The 22,883-nt window shown below is 43.5% G+C and overlaps 2 protein-coding genes across 2 annotated transcripts in view; one reads left to right on the plus strand and one right to left on the minus strand.

Moving 5' to 3' along the window:
• Window positions 1-467: 467 nt before the first annotated feature.
• On the minus strand, window positions 468-18,208 carry DHX57 (DEAH (Asp-Glu-Ala-Asp/His) box polypeptide 57). Its single transcript, XM_010008516.1, has 23 exons — window positions 17,991-18,208; window positions 17,248-17,400; window positions 16,821-16,982; window positions 15,340-16,151; window positions 13,751-13,944; window positions 13,497-13,618; window positions 13,040-13,235; window positions 12,160-12,284; window positions 10,550-10,683; window positions 9,856-9,910; window positions 8,932-9,134; window positions 7,862-7,978; window positions 7,400-7,496; window positions 5,752-5,925; window positions 5,302-5,502; window positions 4,232-4,508; window positions 3,013-3,108; window positions 2,830-2,913; window positions 2,558-2,695; window positions 1,674-1,748; window positions 1,110-1,244; window positions 720-920; window positions 468-611 (listed from the first exon to the last, which is right to left on the minus strand). The coding sequence occupies exons 1-23, from the start codon at window positions 18,206-18,208 to the stop codon at window positions 468-470; spliced, it is 4,113 nt and encodes a 1,370-aa protein (XP_010006818.1).
• Window positions 18,209-22,374: 4,166 nt separating this feature from the next.
• MORN2 (MORN repeat containing 2) overlaps window positions 22,375-22,883 on the plus strand; it is a 3,298-nt gene continuing 2,789 nt past the window's right edge. Inside the window, exon 1 of the mRNA XM_010008669.1 lies at window positions 22,375-22,422. Coding sequence (XP_010006971.1) covers window positions 22,375-22,422 — 48 coding nt within the window. The remainder of the gene's footprint in view (window positions 22,423-22,883) is intronic.

Here is a 22,883-nt window from a genome sequence, read left to right on the forward strand (position 1 = left end):
TTCTTTGCCAAACTGTAGAAGTGAGTATAAGCCAGTTTGGGAGCAGCTTATGATGTTGTATGCTGTCTCCAGACAACTGTTACAAGAATCAGCTAGGTAGTAGGTATTTTTGTGATCAGAAAAAAAAAATACTGCTAGTCTACAGCCTCATGGAAAAACCATTTTGCTTTCTTTGTTAGAGGTTTCTGTTCGTCCTGGGAGCTTGGCCATTTTCCCATTACTCTGAGTGTGCTGTAAGCCACCTTACTTTCAACAAGCAAGTTCTCTGAAAACAATGGGGGGGGAAACAACCCTCAAAAAACACAGCATAAACCCTTCCCCCCCACTCAGCGATACAGTCGCCAACTTGGTCTTCCAGAGATCAGCACCTTACTTTGGGACAATAAATACATCAAGACACTGATGTTTATGTGGCCTGTTCTCAGGCAGTAGCAAACAGTGAGTCTTTATAGAAAGTTATTGTAAAGTTACTGTGTAGTCACAAGCTTTACAATCATAGCGATGATCCGAGATCCACGGGGGCACATGCATAAATCCATACTGGGATTCTTGATTTTATCCTGCAGCAGCTGGTCTAGTTCACAGCGTAGCTCCTTCACCAGCTCAGCCACCTAACATGCAGGGTAAAACACAGAAGTGAGTTAAAGGCTCACAGACCACACCTGCATTCTAAACACATGCGCAGCGCTCTAGCACTCCCAGGATTATTCCTCCCTTACCTGGTGAGAGGCAGCAACAAACTGGATCCATCCATCATCAAGAGAAATGACACATTCTCCCTTCTGCAGCTGCATGTGGACCTGCCCACCTCCAAGCAGGACCAGGGGGTAGACTGACACCATGCTGCAGTCCCGAATGAACACGCGGCTCGTCTTGATTTTCTCATGATACACCAGGTAGGGGCTCTCAAAGTGCCTAGTCTGGAACATACACAACATCCTCACTGAAATGCCACACCTCTTCCTACCTGCTCGGGCAACTAGGGGCCCGCCTGCCTCTTCTGTGGCTACAAAGAACCGCAGAGGTGCATAAAATGCACCCATGTGACTTAACAGCCTTTCTCTGACCCACAAGCATGAGCATGCTTTGCAAGAAAAAAGAATCCTGACCTGATAATTCACAGAGGAAGGGTGAATGTGAACATAACCATCATTTTTGGTAACAAACTTCAGCTCTTCTGCTTTTGGTTGCATTTTGACTGCTCCTGCACTGGTCTTCTGGTATTTGCCCTCTGGCTTTTTCACCTGTATGGGAAGATAAAAAGTTATAAAAGTCTGCTGTACCACAAAAACTCTTTAACCTGTGCTTTAATTTTATCAAAACCAGAAATTTTCAAGTAGTAACGTCAAGTCACTAGAGACAGATACTACAGGTACTGTCTAACCTTGACTGTTCATTTTTAACCTCAAACTTTGAAAAAGCTGTAATTAAAGTAGCTTCTTAAGAACATTTGCTGGTGGCTTCTGTGACACTAAGATCAGCCTGTGGGAACTGCAGCAGTCTCAAGCAATACAAACTGGAGTTAAGCTGTCTGACTCTTAACACTGTAAGCACCAAGCTTTTGGCAAGCTAAGCCAGGCTCCAGGCTGCCACAGTCAGTCCAGACCAAAAGCAGGCTGTGTGAATATGCCACATAGCAGAAGGGAAAGATTAAAATAAAAGCATTCTTTTACCTGGACAACATTGGGATACAGTGCAGCACACAACATAGCTGAGATCAGTTTGATGTTCTCTGCATTCGAATTTGCCTGTGAAATGAATGCATAGATTAGGTATTCTACAGGTAATTCTCTAAAGGTATAGCCATGCTTCTGGAATGACTGAATTCTGGAAACTGGTTTACTTCTGTAGCTGTTCTGCTGTGCTTTATAGGGGAGAACCAGTTACTGTTCCTAAGGTCTCAGGCTAGCCCTGGGCTGCATTCCCCCCAGTATCAATGGGGGAAATTGACCACCAATTACCTTGATGCAGTTAGTGCCAAACCTAATTGATCCCAAATGCCTGGCTACAAAGAGAAAGCTTGAACCCAAGAGAAAACAAGAAGAAGTTGTCTCAATGCCCAGTGCTCTTAAAACTACTAAAACCTTTATCAGCTCATCACATAGCCCTAGGACATCTCTGGTTCTGGAGGTACTGCATTCTGAGGTTTGTGCACTATGCTGAAATATTTCACTGCCTGCTCTGTAATGCAATTTGGTTCCATAAATAAGGTTGGCACTAATCCAAGCTTTCAGGTCAGATCCATGTCTTCCCACCACTTCCTGACTAACATGTCAAATCAGGGGTGTTTTCATTGCCTTAAAGGAGCAGGTTTCAGCTCACTTCCATGTGTGGGCTTGCTCTTCCTGATCATGTAAGGCCTCATGCAGTTGAGGCTAGTGCTGGCACATAGAATGTATAGGAAGGAAGAACAGGGCAGGTAGGAGGTGACTGTTGCCAGTGTGAGATGACAAAGCCAGGCTGTGGCAAGAAGCCCACCAGTCTAGATCCCACCTGGCACACAGGTCAAATGAAAAATTGCAGCATCTTTCTGCTGCACTGAAATGCTGTGAATTACCTCTTCTCCTGTGGCATCCAACACGCCATCGCCTCCTTGGGACCACTTCCTTTCAATGTCTCTGGCTCTTAATCCATCCTTCACAAACCCAATATCAGAAAGCAGCTCTGTGAATTGCCGTTTCAGACTGGCAATTTCCTACCAACAGAGAAAGGGCTGTGATGGGTACCACACAAAGCAAGGAATCTCTTCACCAGTTGTTCACTTTCAGCACTAGGACTTGGCTGGTGTCTCAGCCAGCCCCCTGTGCAAGGCCAGAAAAACTGACTTACCTGAAGAACTCTTCCTGACAGAAAGTTCTCCTTGCAGTAGTTGTAGCTGGCTTGGGAGCCCTCTTTGATACTTAAACGCCATCCCTAATTTTGAGCATGACAGGAAACCTTTCATAAAATATTTCAGTTTGAATGACAAGCACATCACAAACCTCTGAGGGTGGCTACTGCGTTTTAGCTCACCTTATAGGCCTGGAGAAGAGCCAGATAGTCGCTGTTTCCTATTGCAAACTCCAACTTCTTTTTGTTTGCTTCTTCCCTTTTATCCCATGGTGACACCTAGACAGGCACTAACAGATTAAGCATGTTCTTCCCCTGACAACTTAGAAAAGCCATTGTGAGAGCTGCATGGCACATAATCTTTGCTATTTTCAAAGCAGCTCACCAGTAAGAATGCAATTTTTCTCCATGGATAACAGAAAGTATGAGGCATTCAAAAATGCCTTCTCACCAGCAGAGCACCTAAGCCCATTTTCTTATCTAATCACAAGAGATCCATTGGCAAATTCATGATTGACCAGCTCACAGAAAATACTTCACTTTGGGCAGACCTCTGCAGGTGCAGAATGCCAAGATCCATCTGACAAGTCTTACCAAATTAATGGAGCTGAAGCTCAAATGAGAATGCTTATAATAAAGAAGAGCACAGCAAGTCTAAAATCTGCTTTGGTCTGAGAGAGAGAAGGTGATAGTAATTCAGGACATTCAAAAAGCTGAATTCAAGTCCTTCTGTATCAGCAGATAGAAGCTTGCACTGCCTGAAGTCAAAATAGGTATATGGACAACAACGTGCAACTTAATAACTAGAGCAATATTTTTCCAATTCTTTCACAACTATCCTCAATACAGACTATCTAGCAATAGTAATCAAAACTTCAAGAAAGTCTGACTTTTCGTGCAAGTTTGAAGTTTCTACATTGCACTAAAAGCTTAAGAACAGTAAGACCACCTGTAAGTAAAGCAGCTGGTTCAAAAAGCTGAACTGAAAGTGAACACAAACCAAAATGCAAAATGAACCCTGCATTCACAGCTCAGACATGTTAACTTCATCCTTATCACTGTTTTGTAATTATTTCTAATTGCTTCTTATATTACCATTCTTGATTCAATTTTTACACCAAATTTGGTCCAAAAGGACTGGCTGTACTTGTTAGTTCAAATTAAAATGAATATCCACTCTGTTTCTGCTGTTCACTCAGAATGTAAATAACGTAATTGCTGCTGCATGGTTTTTTTATAACTGGGCTTTTAAAATGATCACTCATTAACATGTCAATAATGTAGGCTAAAAAGGAGAATTAAAATTACTCCAGTGTAGTATGCTGCAAGCTACCAACAGTGTTTTGCTGCTGCATGAAAACACCCTGTTTGCAAGGAGGGATACATGGTTAAGAATACTTACAAAAGGTGACTTAAAGGCCAGACTGGCTGCTATAGTTAGTGCAGGATCCAGACAGCGAAAGATGGTGCCAAACAGCATTAGCTTGCCAATCCTGACATCAACAGGCAGAGAAGCCAAGTGATATCCCAGAGGGGTGAGCTCTTCATCTGCAGATAATGCTCCCAAGTCTTGAAGTCGCAGCTTTGATGCCCGCAACGACTCAGTTCTAGGGGGCTCAATCAGCCGTGATAAGACAAAGTGAAGGCTCTGTGCAGAAAACATCTCCAGCATCTTAATCCTTAAGGAGGGATGAAAAAGGAAGGCAGGATGGCAGGAAGGGAGAAAGGAAGGAAAGGAAAGTTAGCTCCATACACAGGATAAAAAAGCAAGCTTTTATAAAATCAAAACAAAGCAAAACAAAAACACAACAGAAAACGTTTCTAAGAATACTCTTGCTAGAAGAGGGCCTGTAACACACACTTTGTCAGGAAGCAGTGTAGGAAGTGGGGGGAAGTGTACTTCATCCCACCTCAGAGTCCATATGAACCGATTCCTATTTAGCATAAAATACAGTTTCTACTGTAAAAAAAAAAGTAAAAAAAAAAAGTTATGTTTCCCTTTTGTACAAAGGGCTGCAGAGCGTGCAGCAGGGATAGGGGGGTCTCTTCATTTAGTACTTGCCTAATGGCAGTACTTGGTTCAGGTTGTGGCTTTACTGCATTATGCTGCTCAGAAACACCACAGGAGCGTTTAGAGCGTAAAGGAACAAACATCTCGATCTGGAGTACAGGAATACAACTGTCTTCTCTGGTTATCTAAGAGATGCTTTTTCCTGGGATCAGGTGAGAGCTAAGGAATGGGTAAGATAGGCAGAACTGTTGGAGGGCTGGGGGAGGGCGGGCTTGGGGTGCAGAAGCAACGTGGAAGTAAGAACAAAGTAGCCAGCCAGAAGAGCCTTAGATCTCCAGAGCAATTTCCTTGGTTTCACTATGTGAGAAAATACTGAGGAAGCTACCTGGTCTTCCAGGTGCTCCCTACAATGCAGGAAGGACATTCTGGCTAATTCAGGCAATACAGAAACAACAGCTCACCTTAGACAAAGCTGCTCCAAGGGTACTCTTTGTATTTCTGGTAACTGCTGTTTAATAAGATGATTGTTATAGTGATGGCTACTGAAAAGATGAAAGCAGACACCTGAGGCTACACGGCCTGCTCGCCCTTTCCTTTGCAGAGCATTGGCCTTGGACACAAATGTATCTTCCAGACTTTCCATTCCTTTGCTTGGGTCGTATCTACAGGAGAACGAGAAAGAGTCATAGTCAGTGCAGAGCGAACAGGCTGGAGGTCAAACAGCCAGATGCTGCCAACTTCTGTATTCCCACCCCTGCAGATGGGTCTTATTCTTGACTAGCTTCCTCCACCTTGCAGCAGCTTTCTGCAGATAAAGTTCCTTCAAGTTTTTCCCAGCATTTTGGAAAGCTAAAACATGTAGCTCAAGGCACAGAGCAGTTTCCCAGATCACAAAGAACGAATTGCAGTACCTTTTCTCTTTCATTTTTCCAGAATCAATCACATAGACCACATCATCAATAGTGACAGATGTTTCTGCAATATTTGTAGAGATGATGATTTTGATAACTCCAACGGGAGGCCTGAGGAACACAGACTGCTGTTCTTCACTTGACAGTGAAGAATGAAGCGGATAAACAACACACCTAGAAGTACAATATGACAGCATACTCAGTGCATCTCCAGCCTTTTCTCTGTTGGGAACAATCTGCCTGTACACACTTTTGCCCCAATAGTAATAGACATTGCCCACAGCCACTCGAAGCAATATAAACCTCTCTCATATATCACCTTATTCACCTGGGAGAAGAGACCAACCCCCACCTCATTACAACCTTCTTTCAGGCAGTTGAAAAGAGCAATAAGGTCTCCCCTCAGCCTCCTTTTCTCCAGAGTAAACAACCCCAGTCCCAGCAGATGCTCCTCACTAGACTTGTTTTCTAGACTCTTCATCTTCACCAGTTTGCTACTCTTCTTTGGATGCATTCACAGAATCACAGGATCACAGAATCCTAGGGGTTGGAAGAGACCTCGAAAGATCATCCAGTCCAACCCCCCTGCCAGAGCAGGGTCACCCAGAGCACATCACACAGGAACGTGTCCAGGCGGGGTTTGAATGTCTCCAGAGAAGGAGACTCCACAGCCTCTCTGGGCAGCCTGTTCAGTACTCTGTCACTCTCACAGGAAAGAAGTTTTTCCTGATATTCACATGGAACCTTTTATGTTCCAGTTTGCACCCATTGCCCCTTGTCCTATCACTGGACATCACTGCAAAAAGCCTGGCTCCATCCTTCAGACACTCACCCTTTACAAATGTGTAAACATTGATGAGGTCGCCCCTCAGTCTCCTCCAAGCTAAAGAGACCCAGCTCCCCCAGCCTTTCCTCATCAGGGAGATGTTCCACTCCCCTCATCATTTTTGTGGCATTCCAGCACCTCAATGTCTTTCTTGTAGTGAGAGACTACATTAACCAAGGTGCAGCCTCACCAGTGCTGAGTACAAAAGAACAATCACTTCCATAGTCCTGCTGACCACACTATTTTTGATACATGTTCTATGGGAAGGTGGAGAAATTTACAGAACGGACAGGTCTCAGAATAGAGTTGAGCAGAAATTCTGCCTCTTTTGAAGAGCCTAGAATCTGACATTTATAATGCCAGACTGGAAGAAATCACTCCAGCTGTCCTTCCCGTGGACATTTATGTAAAAACTCTCTAGTCAAGGAGATCAAATTACATCTCCATGTAACAATCTAAGGCCAAATGCAACCACAACTGAATGCATCTCAGGAAATACTCTGAAACAGAACAAGGGCTGAGGTGAAGTTTTCAACAGTCTACTGGGTCATGAAGAGCACAAAATGGAAAACATCACTAGGGTCTGCAAGAACAACACCTAACCTTCCTGAGTTGAGGAGAAAAAAAAATAAACCATGAAAAGAGCAAGCCATTAATGTAGTAGAAAAGGAATTACCCTGCCTGCAGTCAAGACCTTCATATCACAAGCTGTCTCAAATATTTAATAACCTTTATTTATCCCTGGATAAGGGCAGGCTTTGTACAGGAAGCTATTCTTTATTTATGGGTAAAGACTGATATTTTGGAGCTTTTCTGTCTTACCTCTTGCTATGCCTGTTATTAAAAAGAGCATTAGACTGGAGCTGCTCATAAAGCATCTTGATTTCTGCTAGACCAGGCAAAAATATCAACACAGCACCTATACAGATGTAGATTAAAAAAAATAGTTAAAAAATCATTCAACAGAAAGGACAGCATGATATTTTATCAATGTGCAGAAGGCTCAAGTCAAAAACTCAATCTCTGTTTTGCAATTATTGTACAAAAACCACACAGGATGCAACAGTCCCCCCTCACCAAAAACTTTGCAAAGTAGACAATTCTCTCACCTTCCCCATCCCATGTATATCAGGGACTGTGTCACTCAGCTAGAACTTTTTTTTCTTTCCTCAAAAATAGTAACTACAGAAACTCTGCATGCAAAACATTAGCTTTGGGCTGTCAGTTAAGTGCACAGCCTCCACAAATCTACTTTTGTGTATCTCTCAAGGACAATGAAATTACCTGGGGGGTATGAATGTCTGCCAGCAACTATCCACTCTAGCAAGGCTTCAATTAATTCCAGATTAACTTTGTCCAAGTCCATGACTGACATAGTTTTCAACACTGCCTTGTCAACCCCTTGGGAAAAGGAAATAAAAACACAGAGTAAGTCCATCTCTTGTAAAAAAAAACATCTGCTGGATGCACTGACCCAGTGTGGCTGCACACCCAACCACACCTTGGTTTACAAAGCATCTGGCTTAGACCAGACAGATGTAGATGTGCAAGTGACTCAATGCTTCACATTTCCCCTTCCATGCTTTCCTCTGTTTCAACTCTTTCCTTCCTTTCCAATGTCATACTAGGGGCTCACATCTGCCCCATACATGAGCTAGACCAGGTTCCATCTACTAGCAGAAAAACACGCACACCTACTAGTGGTGAGGAGCTGAAAACCTTCATATGGCCACTTACCTCCATGACTACCTTCTCAAGCTCAATGCAAAAGACACCTGGATTCCCTTACTCTTCCAGGATTGTAAGTGTTTAGCTGGAATCTGAAGCTATTAAGCAATGGATCTCACTACATACCACTGGGGAGCTCACCAAAACAGTGTGAAGGGAGGAACTCTTCAAGACTAAACACAAGAAGGATTTTGATTATGACATAGTGGGAAGTTCATGGAAAGGTCTGCATCTCTTTTTCAGCCATTCATAGAGTGAATTCTGAATTCTCAAGGAGGGTTTGTCATGTTGAAGTGACCTCAGCATGCCCACCCTTGAAGTGGGCAGATACATGCTGTGCTTTAAGTAAAGCTGCTCCAGCAACAAGAGATATAGAGAAGAAAGTGGAATTAACAAGGCATCTGAAAAGGGAAGGAAGCACAATAGTAGCTGAAAACTGTCCATTTTCAGATGCTAATCTGTTTTCAACCAAGATGTTTGTTCCGATCTCATCTAGAAGCAGTAACTTCATTAGTACAAAACTCTGAATTACATACATGCATTCAACGTACAATATTATTTACTAACATACCATGTTGGCTGGCAAATGTTATATGCCAGCTTATTAGATTTAAGAAAGAGCTGACCTTTATATCGTGCAAGGAGCTGCTTCAGGGTTAATTTTTGGTCTGGGTCTGAATCTCTGACAACTGTGTCAGTGCCTTCCAGAATGCCAGCACGTCTCAGGTCCTCCTCTACTTCTTCAAATGCAGTTCTTTTGTGTCTTCCATTCTGTTTGTTTTCTTGCTTTGTCTTGCGCCTGTAGGGACTACTGTCCTCTAAAACATACCTGAACAGCAGCAGAACATTTAGCAGTGTGGAAAGAAGCCTACAGAAACAGTCTCTTTCTAAGAATTAGCTACACAGATAGGGTATCAAAATTATTTACATATAAATCTGAGAGGAACTTTGTATTAAGTAGGGTTGCAAAACCATAGGCAGCATCAAGGTCAAGGTGTCGTTCCATACTGGGATGACTAATGTCTTTTAAAAGCTGTGATGCTAAAGACTAGGAGTGCCAACTTGACAGCTAAGTGGGCAGCTCAGAGCAACAAGTTGTGACTCTCTAACTATGAATGGTAAGAGGAATTTGGTACTGAGGCTGCAAGGTAGGGCTTACAAAAATAAACTGTTTAGTGTCCTTCCTTTTTATACCTGCAGTGCTGAAGTCTACCTTCAGATTTCTTTTGTTTGCCAATGTCTAACCAACACTGAAACAGGTAAAGCACAAGCACTGACAAGCTCTTCAAGGTAAATTTTACCTTTCCTTGAGTATCTATGTGGTATCTAATGCAGAAAGGCTTGTTTTGGCATGAGATCCTGCAGCTGACTGCAGTATAAGAAGTTCTGGTTTCAAGTCAGAACTTTAGTAGAACTCCAAGACTGCATGTGATGAGGAAGCTTTGAGAGGACTCAGTTTTCAAATTTATGCACAGAATCACTGCAGCCTCAAGGTCAGTAGTGCAGCCTCAAAGGCCAAATACATCTGAGAATGTTTGGCAATTTCATACCTTGTCATTGCAATCACATCTTCCAGAAAAAACTGATCCACAGGAAATGTTCGACCTAAAAGAAAACATAAGAATAAATCTACATGCCACACAACACACAGAAAAGAGGAAAAAGACAGGAGATGGTTATTATGTCACACACTGACTTCACAGCTGTCATCTATACTGCACTCTTCAACACAGTTTCTGTCTAGGACAAACAGTGGATGTTTTCCTAGTATGGTTTGGTAATACTTGGTCAGAGCAGGGCTGTACACTTATGGGAACATATCCACAAGGCTACGTGTTTCTGTCATTCTCCAAGTAGTAACTTAGCAATATAGAAGGCACATTTGGCTAAATGCACCCATATCCAGCTGGATTCTCTCACTGCTTCTTTTTCACAAGGATACAGAAGAGTCTTCAGCTCTAGTGAAACTACCTCAGGAAACTATGTCATACACACTGTGTCATTTTTGTCTTTTGGGGAATCCTGCTGGCATACAGACAGCACCAAAAAAAGGCTGTTTTTCTCTCCTACATCTCACTAGTCTTTCCTGCTAAGAATCCTAGTTCTTGTATAAATCCTCATCTTGCCACTTTGCAAATTAGCCCCTTGCACTTGAATTGACAAACACTTTGCTAGGGAGAATTACTGAAAAGAACCCCCTAAAACAATCAATGTGACAAGAAAATAAAAATTAATAGTTCTCACCTGGTATGTTAATAATTGGACAGGAGTGAAAATATTGAGAAAAAAGCTCTGCATTCAAGGTGGCACTCATGAGTATAATGCGCAGATCTGGCCTCTGAACCATTACATCCTTCAAAACCAGCAGCAAGAAGTCACTGAAGAAAACAAGCAATAAGACATTTGAATTTCCTCAGTGTTAATTTTCAGAGTCCTTTTTTTTTTTTTTCCCCCCATTCTGTCCCACCTTCCTGGTGTTTTCAAAGCACAGAGATACCAACACGGAAGCACGAACACCTCAGAATGGCTGGGGGCTAATCATGCAGTGAACCAATGGAAGGCTATCTGCTAACTCTTTTGTTTTCTCTTACTAGTGTCAGGATGACTTGGCAAATTAATTTAAGCAACAAAATGCTTTGGCTACATATTAAATAAATTACATTAACATAAACATTAACAAGAACATTAGAAAACAATTCATATTAACAGATGAGTCCTTTTGGCTCCTCTTCCTTATATTTTCCGGGTCCTTTTTTTTTTTTTTCTCCCCATTCTGTCCCACCTTCCTGGTGTTTTCAAAGCACAGAGATACCAACACGGAAGCACGAACACCTCAGAATGGCTGGGGGCTAATCATGCAGTGAACCAATGGAAGGCTATCTGCTAACTCTTTTGTTTTCTCTTACTAGTGTCAGGATGACTTGGCAAATTAATTTAAGCAACAAAATGCTTTGGCTACATATTAAATAAATTACATTAACATAAACATTAACAAGAACATTAGAAAACAATTCATATTAACAGATGAGTCCTTTTGGCTCCTCTTCCTTACTGGAAGAGTTATTCAAGCTTGCCCACTCTTCCCAGCTCACCCTGCATATTTCTAGCTTTTGTGGTATGCCTAGAAGACTGGCTTGAAGTGATTTTAGATGAGAAGGAAGAAGAATCTTTGAGAGCTACAAGCCCTTTTATGAGGCTAAAATATCATCTTAGATATAGAATAATGGGTCACAGACATAGCCTGGAAACTCACTGCATTGCAGTGTTTCACACAGAAAGCATCAAAGAAAAGGATCCTTGCCACTCTAGTTTACAGAGATATTGACATCATCTTTTGCCTGGCATCAGCAGGTAAGTGGAGTAAGACCACAGGAGGCTGGAGCAGGATAGGATAAGACTGTCCAGAACTAGTACAATCTATAGACTGAAAGAAAATGTGGCACTTGTCCCTTGCAAGTCTCTGCTACCTGCACCAGTAGAAACAATTTCCAGGAGGGCATAGGAAAATCTGGAGTATTTGGTAAAAGCTGAAATAAGGGAAGAATAAGAACCAGACAACTATCATTAAAAAGTTACTTAACCTTCCAGCTACATCCAAAACCTCTTTTCAAAACCACTGCAATGTGATGGCAGATGGGAGGCACAGACATTTAAGAGAGATGTGCTTCCTTTGCAAGCTGCTGCAACACAGCTTCCTACTACCCAAAGACAAGAACCCAAAACCAGACTCCTTCCACCATCCCATGTTACTGCCACAGGATCAACAACTCTGACTTCAGTTACTTGCATCTTAGTCACCTTTATCCTTCTGATTAGGTTTCTTCATTTTGCATCTGGGATAGGAGATTATTTACCTTTCTTCTGTTCTTTCGTGAACTTCATCAACAATAACATGTGTGATTCCCTGCAAAGTCATATCTCCTTCCAGTCTTCTCAACAGCACACCAGTAGTGCAGTACAAGAGCCTGGTAGCTGAGGACTTGAATGGTAAGACAAAGCATTCAGTTGATTTTGTGCAACTTAACATTGTGCAAAGAGAACATGTGTTGCTGTAAAGCATTTGCTTTCAGCTGAGTGCCAGGTTTGACAGAAAGGGAACAGGCAATTCCTGCTCAAGATAGGCTGAATGATTTTTCTTTCTTCGTTAAAACTTAAGACAATCTGCTTCTTACTACAGGGCTTTCTAACTGTAAGGGGTAAAGAAAAAGCTGTACTGTTTTTCCTGTGGAAGTTGCTTTCTGATAAACAACCCAGATCTCTGGCCCTAGGAAGATTTACTGAATCTCTTTAACATAGTTCTTGGGAAAAGCAATCAACTGCAATATAAACAAAATTTCATTTCCAAGACAGCAATTTGAATTCAAACCCCCCTTTCTGGCTGACTGAAGCTCTATCCTTGTATCTCCGCTTGGGAAACAAATGGAAATGGAGACTAGTCAGCAGCCTTCCAGATGACAGAAGTTCTATACAGTATACTCTCAGACCCCTTCTTGTTTCTCAACAGAAAGCAAAACAACAATAGAAGATGTAGTACTGCATGCTTAGTCTGTAAAGTGGACTGTGCATCCTGAGAAGAAATAAAATTTAGAACATATTTCATAATATAATATAAAATACAGGTGATCTGGGCTTGCTTATCTCACTATATGGCAGATAAAGGGCCAAGATGCTGTATGCTGGACTAAGCACATTTTAATAGAACTAAACAACAACCAACAAGCAAAGTATATGCACCTTTACACTTTCTAGACGGATCTGATACCCAACAGTGAGTCCAATCCTTTCTGTCCTTTCTTTGGCTACACGTTCAGCCACAGAAATGGCAGAGATCCTGCGAGGCTGCGTGCAGATGATGTTTGCAACTCCGCTTGGAGATCCTTGCAATGAGGCATCCAAAATAAACTGAGGAATCTGAGTGGTTTTCCCACATCTGAAGGACAAAATCAGGGATTAATTAAAAAAATCCCACAAAGCAAACACCTTCCATCTGCATAAAACAAGATGACTGCATTCCACTTGAAATGTGCTTTGTTTGGTTAGTGTTCTCCTTCACGTGAAGTTCACCTAGGACTGCTGTCACTGGTCACAGATAGACCCACAACCCTAACCTTTTCAGGACATGGATACATACTTCACAGTCTTCTGTGTATACTTTGATACTTGAAGTCTGTATATGCAATCACAGTCTTACCCTGTCATGCCGCTCACAACAAGAACTTGGTGGCTCCTCAGTAAATCAAGAATGGTTTCTCTCTCTTGCCACGCAGGGAGCTTCTGTCTTTCATACAACATAGACTGGAAGTGCCTAGAAGACTGATGCACAAAACCAGACAGCATGACAGTAAGAACACCACTGGAGTGGAACAGAACCGTTTGAAATAGCAGCCTGTGGCTTAAGCATTTATCTAAAGCATAAAAACAGACATTCAGTTCTGTACGTTATACCTTTTTCAGACGAAATCGCGTGCAGATTTTAACATTTTCGTTATACAGAGACTTTGCCTGCACATCATACTTTTTGGAAAGCTTTTTCCTGAAGTTCACATAACTCTCATTCTCCACGACAACTTGTTCAGGCTCATCTTCTTCCTCCTCTCCTGCCTCCTCCTCTTCTTCCTGAGGCTCTGACACTATTGAGGCTTGAGAGAAAATATGTACAATTTAGGTAATTTGTTACTAAGGAACAGGACCTCATCAGCACTGTAGAAAAGAGAAACATGTTCCAGGAGCATTCTTATCAAAGAATCTTGTTAGACTGGAGCTGAGGGTGTGCAGGACTGCTTTTGATAAGCATTTAGTTCAACACCAGCAACCCTCCCCATACCCCATCAAACAAACCACAACTTCTCCAGCTCAAGCCCACCTGTCACTACACCTGCACCAGCTGTGCTCTGCAACACCATAGTCTCTGACTGGCCATCCAGTCAATCAGACTCAGAACTGCTTTGCCTTCCTGAAAGCTGTTCACGTGTGTGTGTCTCAGCTCCCCTCTCCAGTTTACCACACAACCACTTTCGTGGCACACAACACTGTGATGGCAGCACCAGCTTAAATTAAATAAAATTACACTGTAACACCAAGTGTTAAGCCACTGCCAAGTGCTTTTCAACCAAGGCTGAAACTGGACCAGGTACTTTGGTGCCTCCTGCTTAAGTAGTAAGAGAGTAAGCCAGTCCTTGAAAGTTCTAAGGCTTCATTTATCTGAACATAGTATTTTATAACATAAGGAAGATTACTTGGAATCTCTGATTCAGCTTCTGGAATAAAGGGGTCTTTCTGTGGAGCTGTTAAAAAAACTGAATAATTGGTTATACTGAAAAAAAAATAGGCTGTCACTATTTAGGTGCTCTAAAACATGATGCAGTTGTTCTTGAAAACTCTCTTGAACAAAGTTTGTCTTAGATAAAACAGTTTGGGAATGGAGAAGTTGAAGGTCATCTATGCCACAGAGTTGCTGTTACCCTGCTGTACTGGCAGTCCCAATGCTCCCCCTGTGAAATCAACCTAGTTGCACTTGCATGCAAAAAAAATAGGGATGATACCTTGAACATTCTTACAACCTTCACTTAGCCTTAAATCCAACTTTACAAAACTTATTTTGAGGAGGGGTTGGCAATTTTAAGTAATTAAAGATGTTTTTGACTTGATTAGTAGCAGATGTAACATAGATTTCAAACAAGCTTCTCTGTTCCCTTCCAATCATACTTCTCTGGTCAATTCTGGTGAGCTCACACTGTTTCTCAATGGCTTGTTATTGATTGTGGGGGAATAGCCATTGTTCACTTTGCCAACTCAAACTCATTAGCTCTGTGCTCCTTTAACACAGTCCTTGTCAGCAGAAAACCTCTCTGCTGCGGCTTTATTATGGAAGGGACTTTGTGAGGCACAGACAGATTATGGATCTGGCTCACCATATCTCAAGAAATAGATTTGGAACAGATGCCAGAGCTGGGCTCTCTGCCTTCTCTCTCTCTTTTTTTTAAATCTTTTTGACTGTTTTTAACTCAGAAATCATAGAGGGAAATGTGGTGTACCTTCAGACACTTGACTTGAGCTAGATGCACTCTTTGTTTGTAGCTTTACAGATGGTGTTGCCAGCAGGGACACAGGAGGAACACTGTACTTGTGATGAGTATTTTTAAGTAACTCCCTTATTTCAGATTCGTCTTCTAAGCAAGTCACTAAGGTGTACACCACTGGTTCATTAGATTCTGCAGCTGCTAAGGCCTTTCCAAAGAGTAATTCAGCAATGTGTAAACGACAAGCAAGAGGTAGATTCTCGTCAGTGGAGTAAAATGCCACAAGAGGTGCTTGGAGTGGATACTTGTTTTCTTCAGGAAATCTTACTTCAAGTTCATATACAGGACGATCACTGTTAAGTCTCAGATGAGTATCATCTACAGAGTTCCTGGCTGGTTTTATTGGGTGGTTTGGAGGGAATTCATGTTTGAATCTGCATTTTGAACCAAATCTGCAGCCTCCTTGGAGATGAAATTTACATATTTCCTTTGAAGTCTGCTTAGCTGCTTCCCTAGTACAACTGTCCTTTTGTTTAGATTTGCTGAGCCCGTTTGCCAGGTACTGCAATTCCAAACCAAAAGTCCAAACGCGGTTTTGAATTCTTTCTACAAATTTTTCTCCATAGATTGCCCGGAGGGCAAAAGCCTCTTCTTGTCTCTGTTCCAAATATTCTTCTTGACTGGCTTCAGCAGCTGTTGCAGAAACCTGCATCTTCTCTCCATATCTTTCAGCAAAGCACTGCAACAGCAAATACTCCAACGATGCCCCAATATTACCATTGCAGGATCTCAGGACTGCCCGACAACGCTCACTGTCAAAACCATACCTGCAAAACAGAGACTTGTATGAAGCAAAATAACCACAGATCTGCTTGATGAGGCTTCCAGTAAGCAAGCACGTATGGCATGAGATACTATTACTACCATATGGGGGGGAAAAAAACTCCACACCAAAATACATATGCTATTTTAAATGACAATGACAGGCAGTAATTTGGTGTAATTAATTTATGTGACAACTACCTCATGCCTCAGAATGTAGCACATAATAGTTACAGGATTAGATTTCTCTGTTGAACTATACAAATACAACTCTAGAAAAAGTTGAATCCTTTTACATATAAAAAACTCTTAAATGAAGCAGAAATAATTAATAAATGCTCACATTTGAGCAAAATGGATGAACACTTACAAGGTTTTGAAATATTAGCTACCTGGAAAAAAAAAATATATAACAGCAATGCTCCCTGAGCTTTCCAAGATCTGTTTCGTTGTCTTGGAGAAAGAACTGAAAATTTCACTAGAAAAGGCTGGTGTGATTTGTTTTCATAAAACAATTATTTTAAACACAGCTAAGTTGAGGATCAAATTTGTAGGAGATACAAACTCATCAGTTCTGCACACAGAACTTCCGTGAAGTCAAGAGGAGGTCTATGCACTGAGGGCTTACAGAATTTAACTCTTCAGGATACAAATTATTCACTGAAAAGCATCACCTGGAGAGTTTGTGTACAGCAAATGAAGACACTTCATTTTCCACAATTCTCTGCTCAGCAGGCAACCTTGGTATTACGTCAGAAACTTCTTGATCTGTTGACCAGCACTGTTCATCATCAAGGTAATCAGGTTCATCCTCATCTTCATCAGAACCAGCTACTCTGATAAAAAGAGTTATCAGATTAAATTGAGTAGATGCAAAACTCTGCTTCTGCATTTTTAAATCCTCCATTTAAATGGAGGATTTTGCTACACGCTTCCCAGAGTTGAGATTGTAGAAAAACAAGGCAGACTCAAAACCACAGGATTTGAGATAAAATTAAAAGTTAAAGGAAAAAAAAAGAATACTGTTTTCATTTCTAACAGTGTGCCTGTTAAAGTGTGTTCATCTAGCAGACCTAGAAGTCGTGCCCCATTTAAACTAACTCTGATTCAGGAGCCAGGTCCTGCGCTTGAAGCTCTTGAAGAAGTTCCTTCACTCTTCTCTGATTCTCTGATGTCATGTGTATGGTCTGCAGAGGCATTCTCGCTTCAGGTCTCTGTTTTGCTTGCCCTCCTCTTCTAGCAGAGGCATTTGATCTAAAAATTGAAATAGAACATAACAAGGACTTATTTGCCTGGCTCAAAAGATTTGGACTGAATTGGGATGTGTTAGGACCCAACCCTGTAATTCAAAACAAGAAAACCAAAACAAGACAAGTCCATGACTTGAGGATTATTCAGCTGGGTTCATTCTTACATGAGCAGGATGTGTGCCTCTATCTGCACACACACACATGCATATATTTCTTTTATTCTGCATCAAATCCAAAGTTTAATAAAGGCTTTGCTAAGCATAGCTGTTCCCAGGCTGCAGTACAACCATGTATTTCTAAGCTAGAGTTGTCAGAATACATCAAGGTGGTCAAGAATACTAAGTTCATCCTAAATTGCATGTTTTCCATGGCCCAGCTTCTGCTTTGTAATACCCAACAATTAACATCCTCTGTTTATTAGTGGTTTTTGATTAAAGGCATTCTGACATTACTTTATGACCAAAGAAGAAAAACAGAGGTTCTAATATTTTGTTTAATCTTCACTCTTCTGTATATTCAAAGATGTCCAAAACTGAGGCCCAAAACATTCCAAATATCTCTATGTCAAACAACCCCCCAGATTAATGAAAAGACCTGGATTCCAGCCTTGGTTCCTCGAAGAGACAAAAATCATCTCCATCATCCCAAATTTTGGTTGCACACTTCCTATTTCCACCAAGTTGAGACTTGTTTGAACGGCCACTGCTGCTTCCTCCTCTTCCACTGCCTCCTCTCCCTCTTCCTCCTCCTCCTCCTCTTCCTCTTCCTCCTCCTCTGTTGGGCTTTCCTCTTTTTCTCACTGCTGAACTCATGTTTTCTAGCTGAAGAAGGGAAAAAAATAGCCCTTTGTTATTAAGATGAATTTATCACATTGCAGATGTCCAGGCACACATCACATGATTCATTTTTCCATATGACAAGAGAAGATATTCTCTCAAACTGTAATTATCTGCATGTTTTTGCAGGCACTTGAAGCAAAGCACATTTTTCTAGAACACTGCTAAACAAGTTATTTGGCTTTAGAAAATAAAAGTAATATTCCTCATAGCCTCCTCAACCAGAAACTGCAGGCAAAAGGGTGAGCCTACCAGCAGTGCTGCCTAGTCTGGGAACTCCAGTTCTGCCACTGATGGAATTTTCTTGGATATGGGAGCCCAAAGGGCAAACCTCCAAGGGAACTTTCACAGCAGAAAGCAGCCTGTGTCCTGCCACTTGTCAGCTTCAGATTTTGCAGGCCTGAGAGTAAAAGGTTAAAGGGGAGCTGAAGCCAAAGATACAATTTGCTTTCACATTAACCTGTTGCTGACCCATCCCCTTTTGCAAGGAGCTGTCCAGACTGCTGAGCACTGGAACCTGGGCAGACGACTTGGAAAACACAAGTTCTCCTCTCCTGCTCACAGCAAGTTCTTACCAACAAGGAAGAGCTGGTAGATAATATGAAGCTCAAGGGCAGCCTTGGCTGCAGTGACCACAAAATGGTGGAATTCAAGATCCTTAGGGAAACAAGGAGGGTCTGCAGCAAGCTTGCTACCCTGGACTTCAGGAGAGCAGACTTTGGCCTCTTCAGGGACCTGCTTTGTAGGGTGGCATGGGATAAAGCCCTGGAGGGGAGAGGAGTCAAATATTGAGAGGAGGTGAGCTGGTCAGTATTCAGTGATCACCTCCTCCAAGCCCAGGAGCAGTACATCCCAACAAAGAGGAAGGTAGACAATAATGCCAGGAGGCTGTTATGGATGAACAAGGAGCTCCTGGACACATTTACATTTAAAACCAGAGTTTACAGAAGGTGGAAGCAAGGACACTGTGTTGGGTTGGTGTGATAGCAGGGGAGAGGCCCCAGGGTGCCTCCTGTGAGAAGCTGCTGAAAGCTTCTTCAGAAGAGAGCAACCCCAGAGCAGAGATACCAAGGTCAGTGACTAAGGAGGGAGAGGAGGTGCCCGAGCAGAGGTTCCCCTGCAGCTTGTGGTGAGACAGCAGGCTGTCCCCCTGCAACCAATGGAGGAGTGTGGTGGGGCAGTCTGTGAAAGAGCATGGTGGAGCAGGTGTGGACCTGCAGCCACGGAAGACCCTGCACCAGGGGAGGTGAGTGCACCTGAAGTAGGCTGTGACTCTGTGGGAAGCCCACACTGGAGCAGTCTGTTCCTGAGAGACTGCACCTTGTGGGAGCGACACATGTCAGAGGGGTTCATGAAGGACCTTCTCCCATGGGAAGGACTCCACACTGGACTAAGGGAAGACTGTGAGGAAAATCAGGTTTGAAGGGGGAAAGGTATAAAATTAGGCCTACTACAGATGAGTCTAGGGGTGAAGTGATGGGGGTGAAATCAATAGCCCAGCCCAAGGGCATCTACATCAATGCACACAGCATGGGCAACGAAGAGCCTACCAGGGAGGTGCCTTGTTAGACCTGCTGTTCACTAACAGAGAAAGAGTGATGGGAGATGTGGTGGTCAGAGGCTGTCTTGGGCTTAGCGACCGTGAAATGGTAAACTTCTCGATTCTCAATTAAGGAGGAGGGTCACCAAATCCTCCACCATGGGCTTCCAGAGGGCAGACTTTGGCCTTTTTAGGACATTGGTTGAGAGAGTCAGTCCCTTGGGAGACAGTCCTGGAGGACAAAGTGGTTCAGGAAGGCTGGGCCCTCTTCAAGAAGGAAGTCTTAAAGGTGCAAGAGCAAGCTGTCCCCATGTATCATAAAATGAACGGGCAGGGAAGATGACCAGCCTGGTTGAAAAGGGAGCTTTTCTGGGACTCAGGAAAAAAAGGAGTTTACCACCTTTGGAGCAAATGGCTGGCAAGTCAGGCACAGTACAGGGATCCTGTGAGGTCATACAGAGAGAAAATGAGGAAAGCAAAAGCCTAGCTGGAACTCAATCTGGCCACTATCATAAGGGACAGTAACCTGTGACCATAACTTGTGAGCGAACCCTCCCTGTCCTTGTCTTGACCCCACAGGCTTTTAATCGGATTTTCTCCTCCCCATCCCACAGTGGGGGGAGGGAGGTGTGACACATGGTTTTGTTACTGGCTGGGCCTGGACCACAACAGACAGGTAGCCTCTAAGGAGTACAGAGAAGTTGTCTGAGCAGCCAGGGATCAGGTTAGGAAAGCTGAAGCTCAGACAGAAATAAGTCTGGCCAGGGAAATAAGAAAAGCTTCTACAGGTGCATCAGTGGTAAAAGGAAGACTAGGGAAAATGTGGGCCCTCTCCAGAAGGAAACAGGAGACCTGGTCATGTGGGATATGGAGAAGGCTGAGGTACTCAATGACCTGTTTGCATCAATCTTTGCAGTCAAGGGTTCTGGTCACACTACCCAAGTTGCAGAAGGCAAAGGCAGGGACTGGAAAAAGGAATATCTGCACACTGTAGGAGAAGAGCAGGTTTAAGATCATCTAAAGAACCTGAAGGTACACAAGCCCATGAAACCTGATGAGCTCCATCCATGGCTCCTGAGGGAACTGGTGGATGAAGCTGCAAAGCTGCTTTCCATAATTTTTGAGAAGCCATAGCAGTTTGGTGAAATTCCCACTGACTGCAAAAGGGGAAACATAACCCCTCATTTCAAAAAGGGAAAAAAGGAAGACTCAGGGAACTACAGGCCAGTCAGTCTCACCTCTATGCCCAGCAAGATCACGGAGCAGATCCTCCTGAAGGCTCTGCTAAGGCTCATGGAAAATATGGAGGTGTTTGGTGGCAGCAAACTTTGCTTCACCAAGGGCAAATCATGCCTGACAAATTTGGTGGCCTTCTACAATGGAGTTACAGTGTTGGTGGATAAAGGAAGAGCAACTGACATAATCTACCTGGACTTGTGCAAAGCATTTGACACTATCCCACAAAACATTCTGGTCTCTAAATGGGAAAGATATGGAGTTGACAGATGGACCACTTGGTGCATAAGGAATTGGCTCCAAGAGTAGTGGTCAACAGCTTGATGTCCAAATGGAGGCCAAGGGTTGGTACCGGGACTAGTACTGTTAAACATATTTGTCAATGACATAAATAGTGGCATTGAGTGCACCCTCAGGAAGTTTGTTGATGACACCAAGCTCTGTGGTGTGGTTGACAATGCTTAAGGAATGCAATCCAGAGGGACCCTGACTGGCTTGAGAGGTGGGTCCATACCAACCTCATGAAGTTCAATAAGGCCAAGTGCAAGATCCTGCACTTGGGTCAGGGCAATCCCAAGCACAAATATAGATTGGGTGGAGAATAGATTGAGAGCAGCCCTAAGGAGAAGGGCTTGGGGGTGATGGTGGATGAGAAGCTCAACAAGAGCCACCAGTGTGCACTGGAGCCCAGAGAGCCAAACACATCCTGGGCTGCATCAAAAGAAGTGTAGCCAGAAGGGCCAGGGAGGGGATTCTGCCCCTCTGCTCTGCTCTGGTGAGACCCCACCTGGAGTGCTGTGTCCAACTCTGGAGCCCCCACCATAAGAGGGACATGGAGCTCATGGAGCAAGTCCAGAGGACAGCTACAAAGATGATTAGAGGGCTGAAGCACCTCTCCTGTGAAGACAGGCTGAGAGAGTTGGGGTTGTTCTACCTGGAAAAAGGAAGAAGACTCCAGGGAGACTTTACAGCAGCCTTCCAGTACCTGGAGGGGCTACAGGAAAGCTGGGGAGGGGCTTTTTACAAGTGCATGTGGCAAAAAAACACAGGGTAATGGCTCTAGATTGGGAGAGGGCAGATTTAGGTTAGACATTAGGAAGAAATTCTTTAGTGTGAGGGCGGTGAGACACTGGAAGAGGTCGCCCAGGTAAGTTGTGGATGCCCCCTCCCTGGAAGTATTCAAGGGCAGAGTAGATGGGACTTTGAGCAACCTGATCTAGTGACAGGTGTCCCTGCCCATGCAGGGGGGTTGGAACTAGATGATCTTTAAGGTTTTTTCCAACCCAAACCACTCCAGGATCTTCACCAGCTCTGCCACAGGCCCACTGGTATTAATCAGTTGTTGTCAGTGAAAGAATGGCTCAACATGAACACATATGGTGCTCCTGCAAATGGAAAGCTATTGCAGGGACAGGTGAGCAGCAGTGAATTCAGCATCAGGAGCTGACTACCTGGACCTTTGTACTGGCACCTCCAGAGCCAGGAAAAGAAGCAGTGTGCCCGTGTATGAATAACAGCCCAAATGAGGGCTTGGAGAGTAGCAAAAACTTGGGGCTTGGAGAGTGGCAAACTTCCATTTTTGTGGCAGTCCTCCCCACTGGAGCTTCACCAGGATTGAACAGAGGAGCTGATACTACTCAGAGCAGCCTGACGTAAGTGGAGGAGGCTAAGAGGGTGAGCACGGCAGCCAGACACCGACAGACACCGGCAGCTGCCCCTCAGGACGCTGCCACACGGGGTCCCACCTCTTGCCGCCCCTCAGGACGCTGCCACACGGAGTGTCACCTCCCGCCGCCCCTCAGGACGGTGCCACACGGAGTGTCACCTCCCGCCGCCCCTCAGGACGGTGCCACACGGAGTGTCACCACCCCGCCC

The sequence above is a fragment of the Chaetura pelagica genome, unplaced genomic scaffold (assembly GCF_000747805.2).
Source record: "Chaetura pelagica isolate M959 unplaced genomic scaffold, ChaPel_1.0 scaffold350, whole genome shotgun sequence".
NCBI classification, from domain to species: Eukaryota; Metazoa; Chordata; class Aves; order Apodiformes; family Apodidae; genus Chaetura; species Chaetura pelagica.

Bases quoted from the DNA above. Each gene is read 5' to 3' on its own strand.
- DHX57 (XM_010008516.1), bottom strand. From the start codon at position 18,208: ATGAGTTCAGCAGTGAGAAAAAGAGGAAAGCCCAACAGAGGAGGAGGA. The intron at 10,684-12,159 runs GTAAATAATCTC...TGTTTTCTTCAG, and splicing joins CACGAAAGAACAGAAGAAAG to TGACTTCTTGCTGCTGGTTT. The intron at 1,749-2,557 runs GTAATTCACAGC...TTCATTTCACAG, and splicing joins TGGATGCCACAGGAGAAGAG to GCAAATTCGAATGCAGAGAA.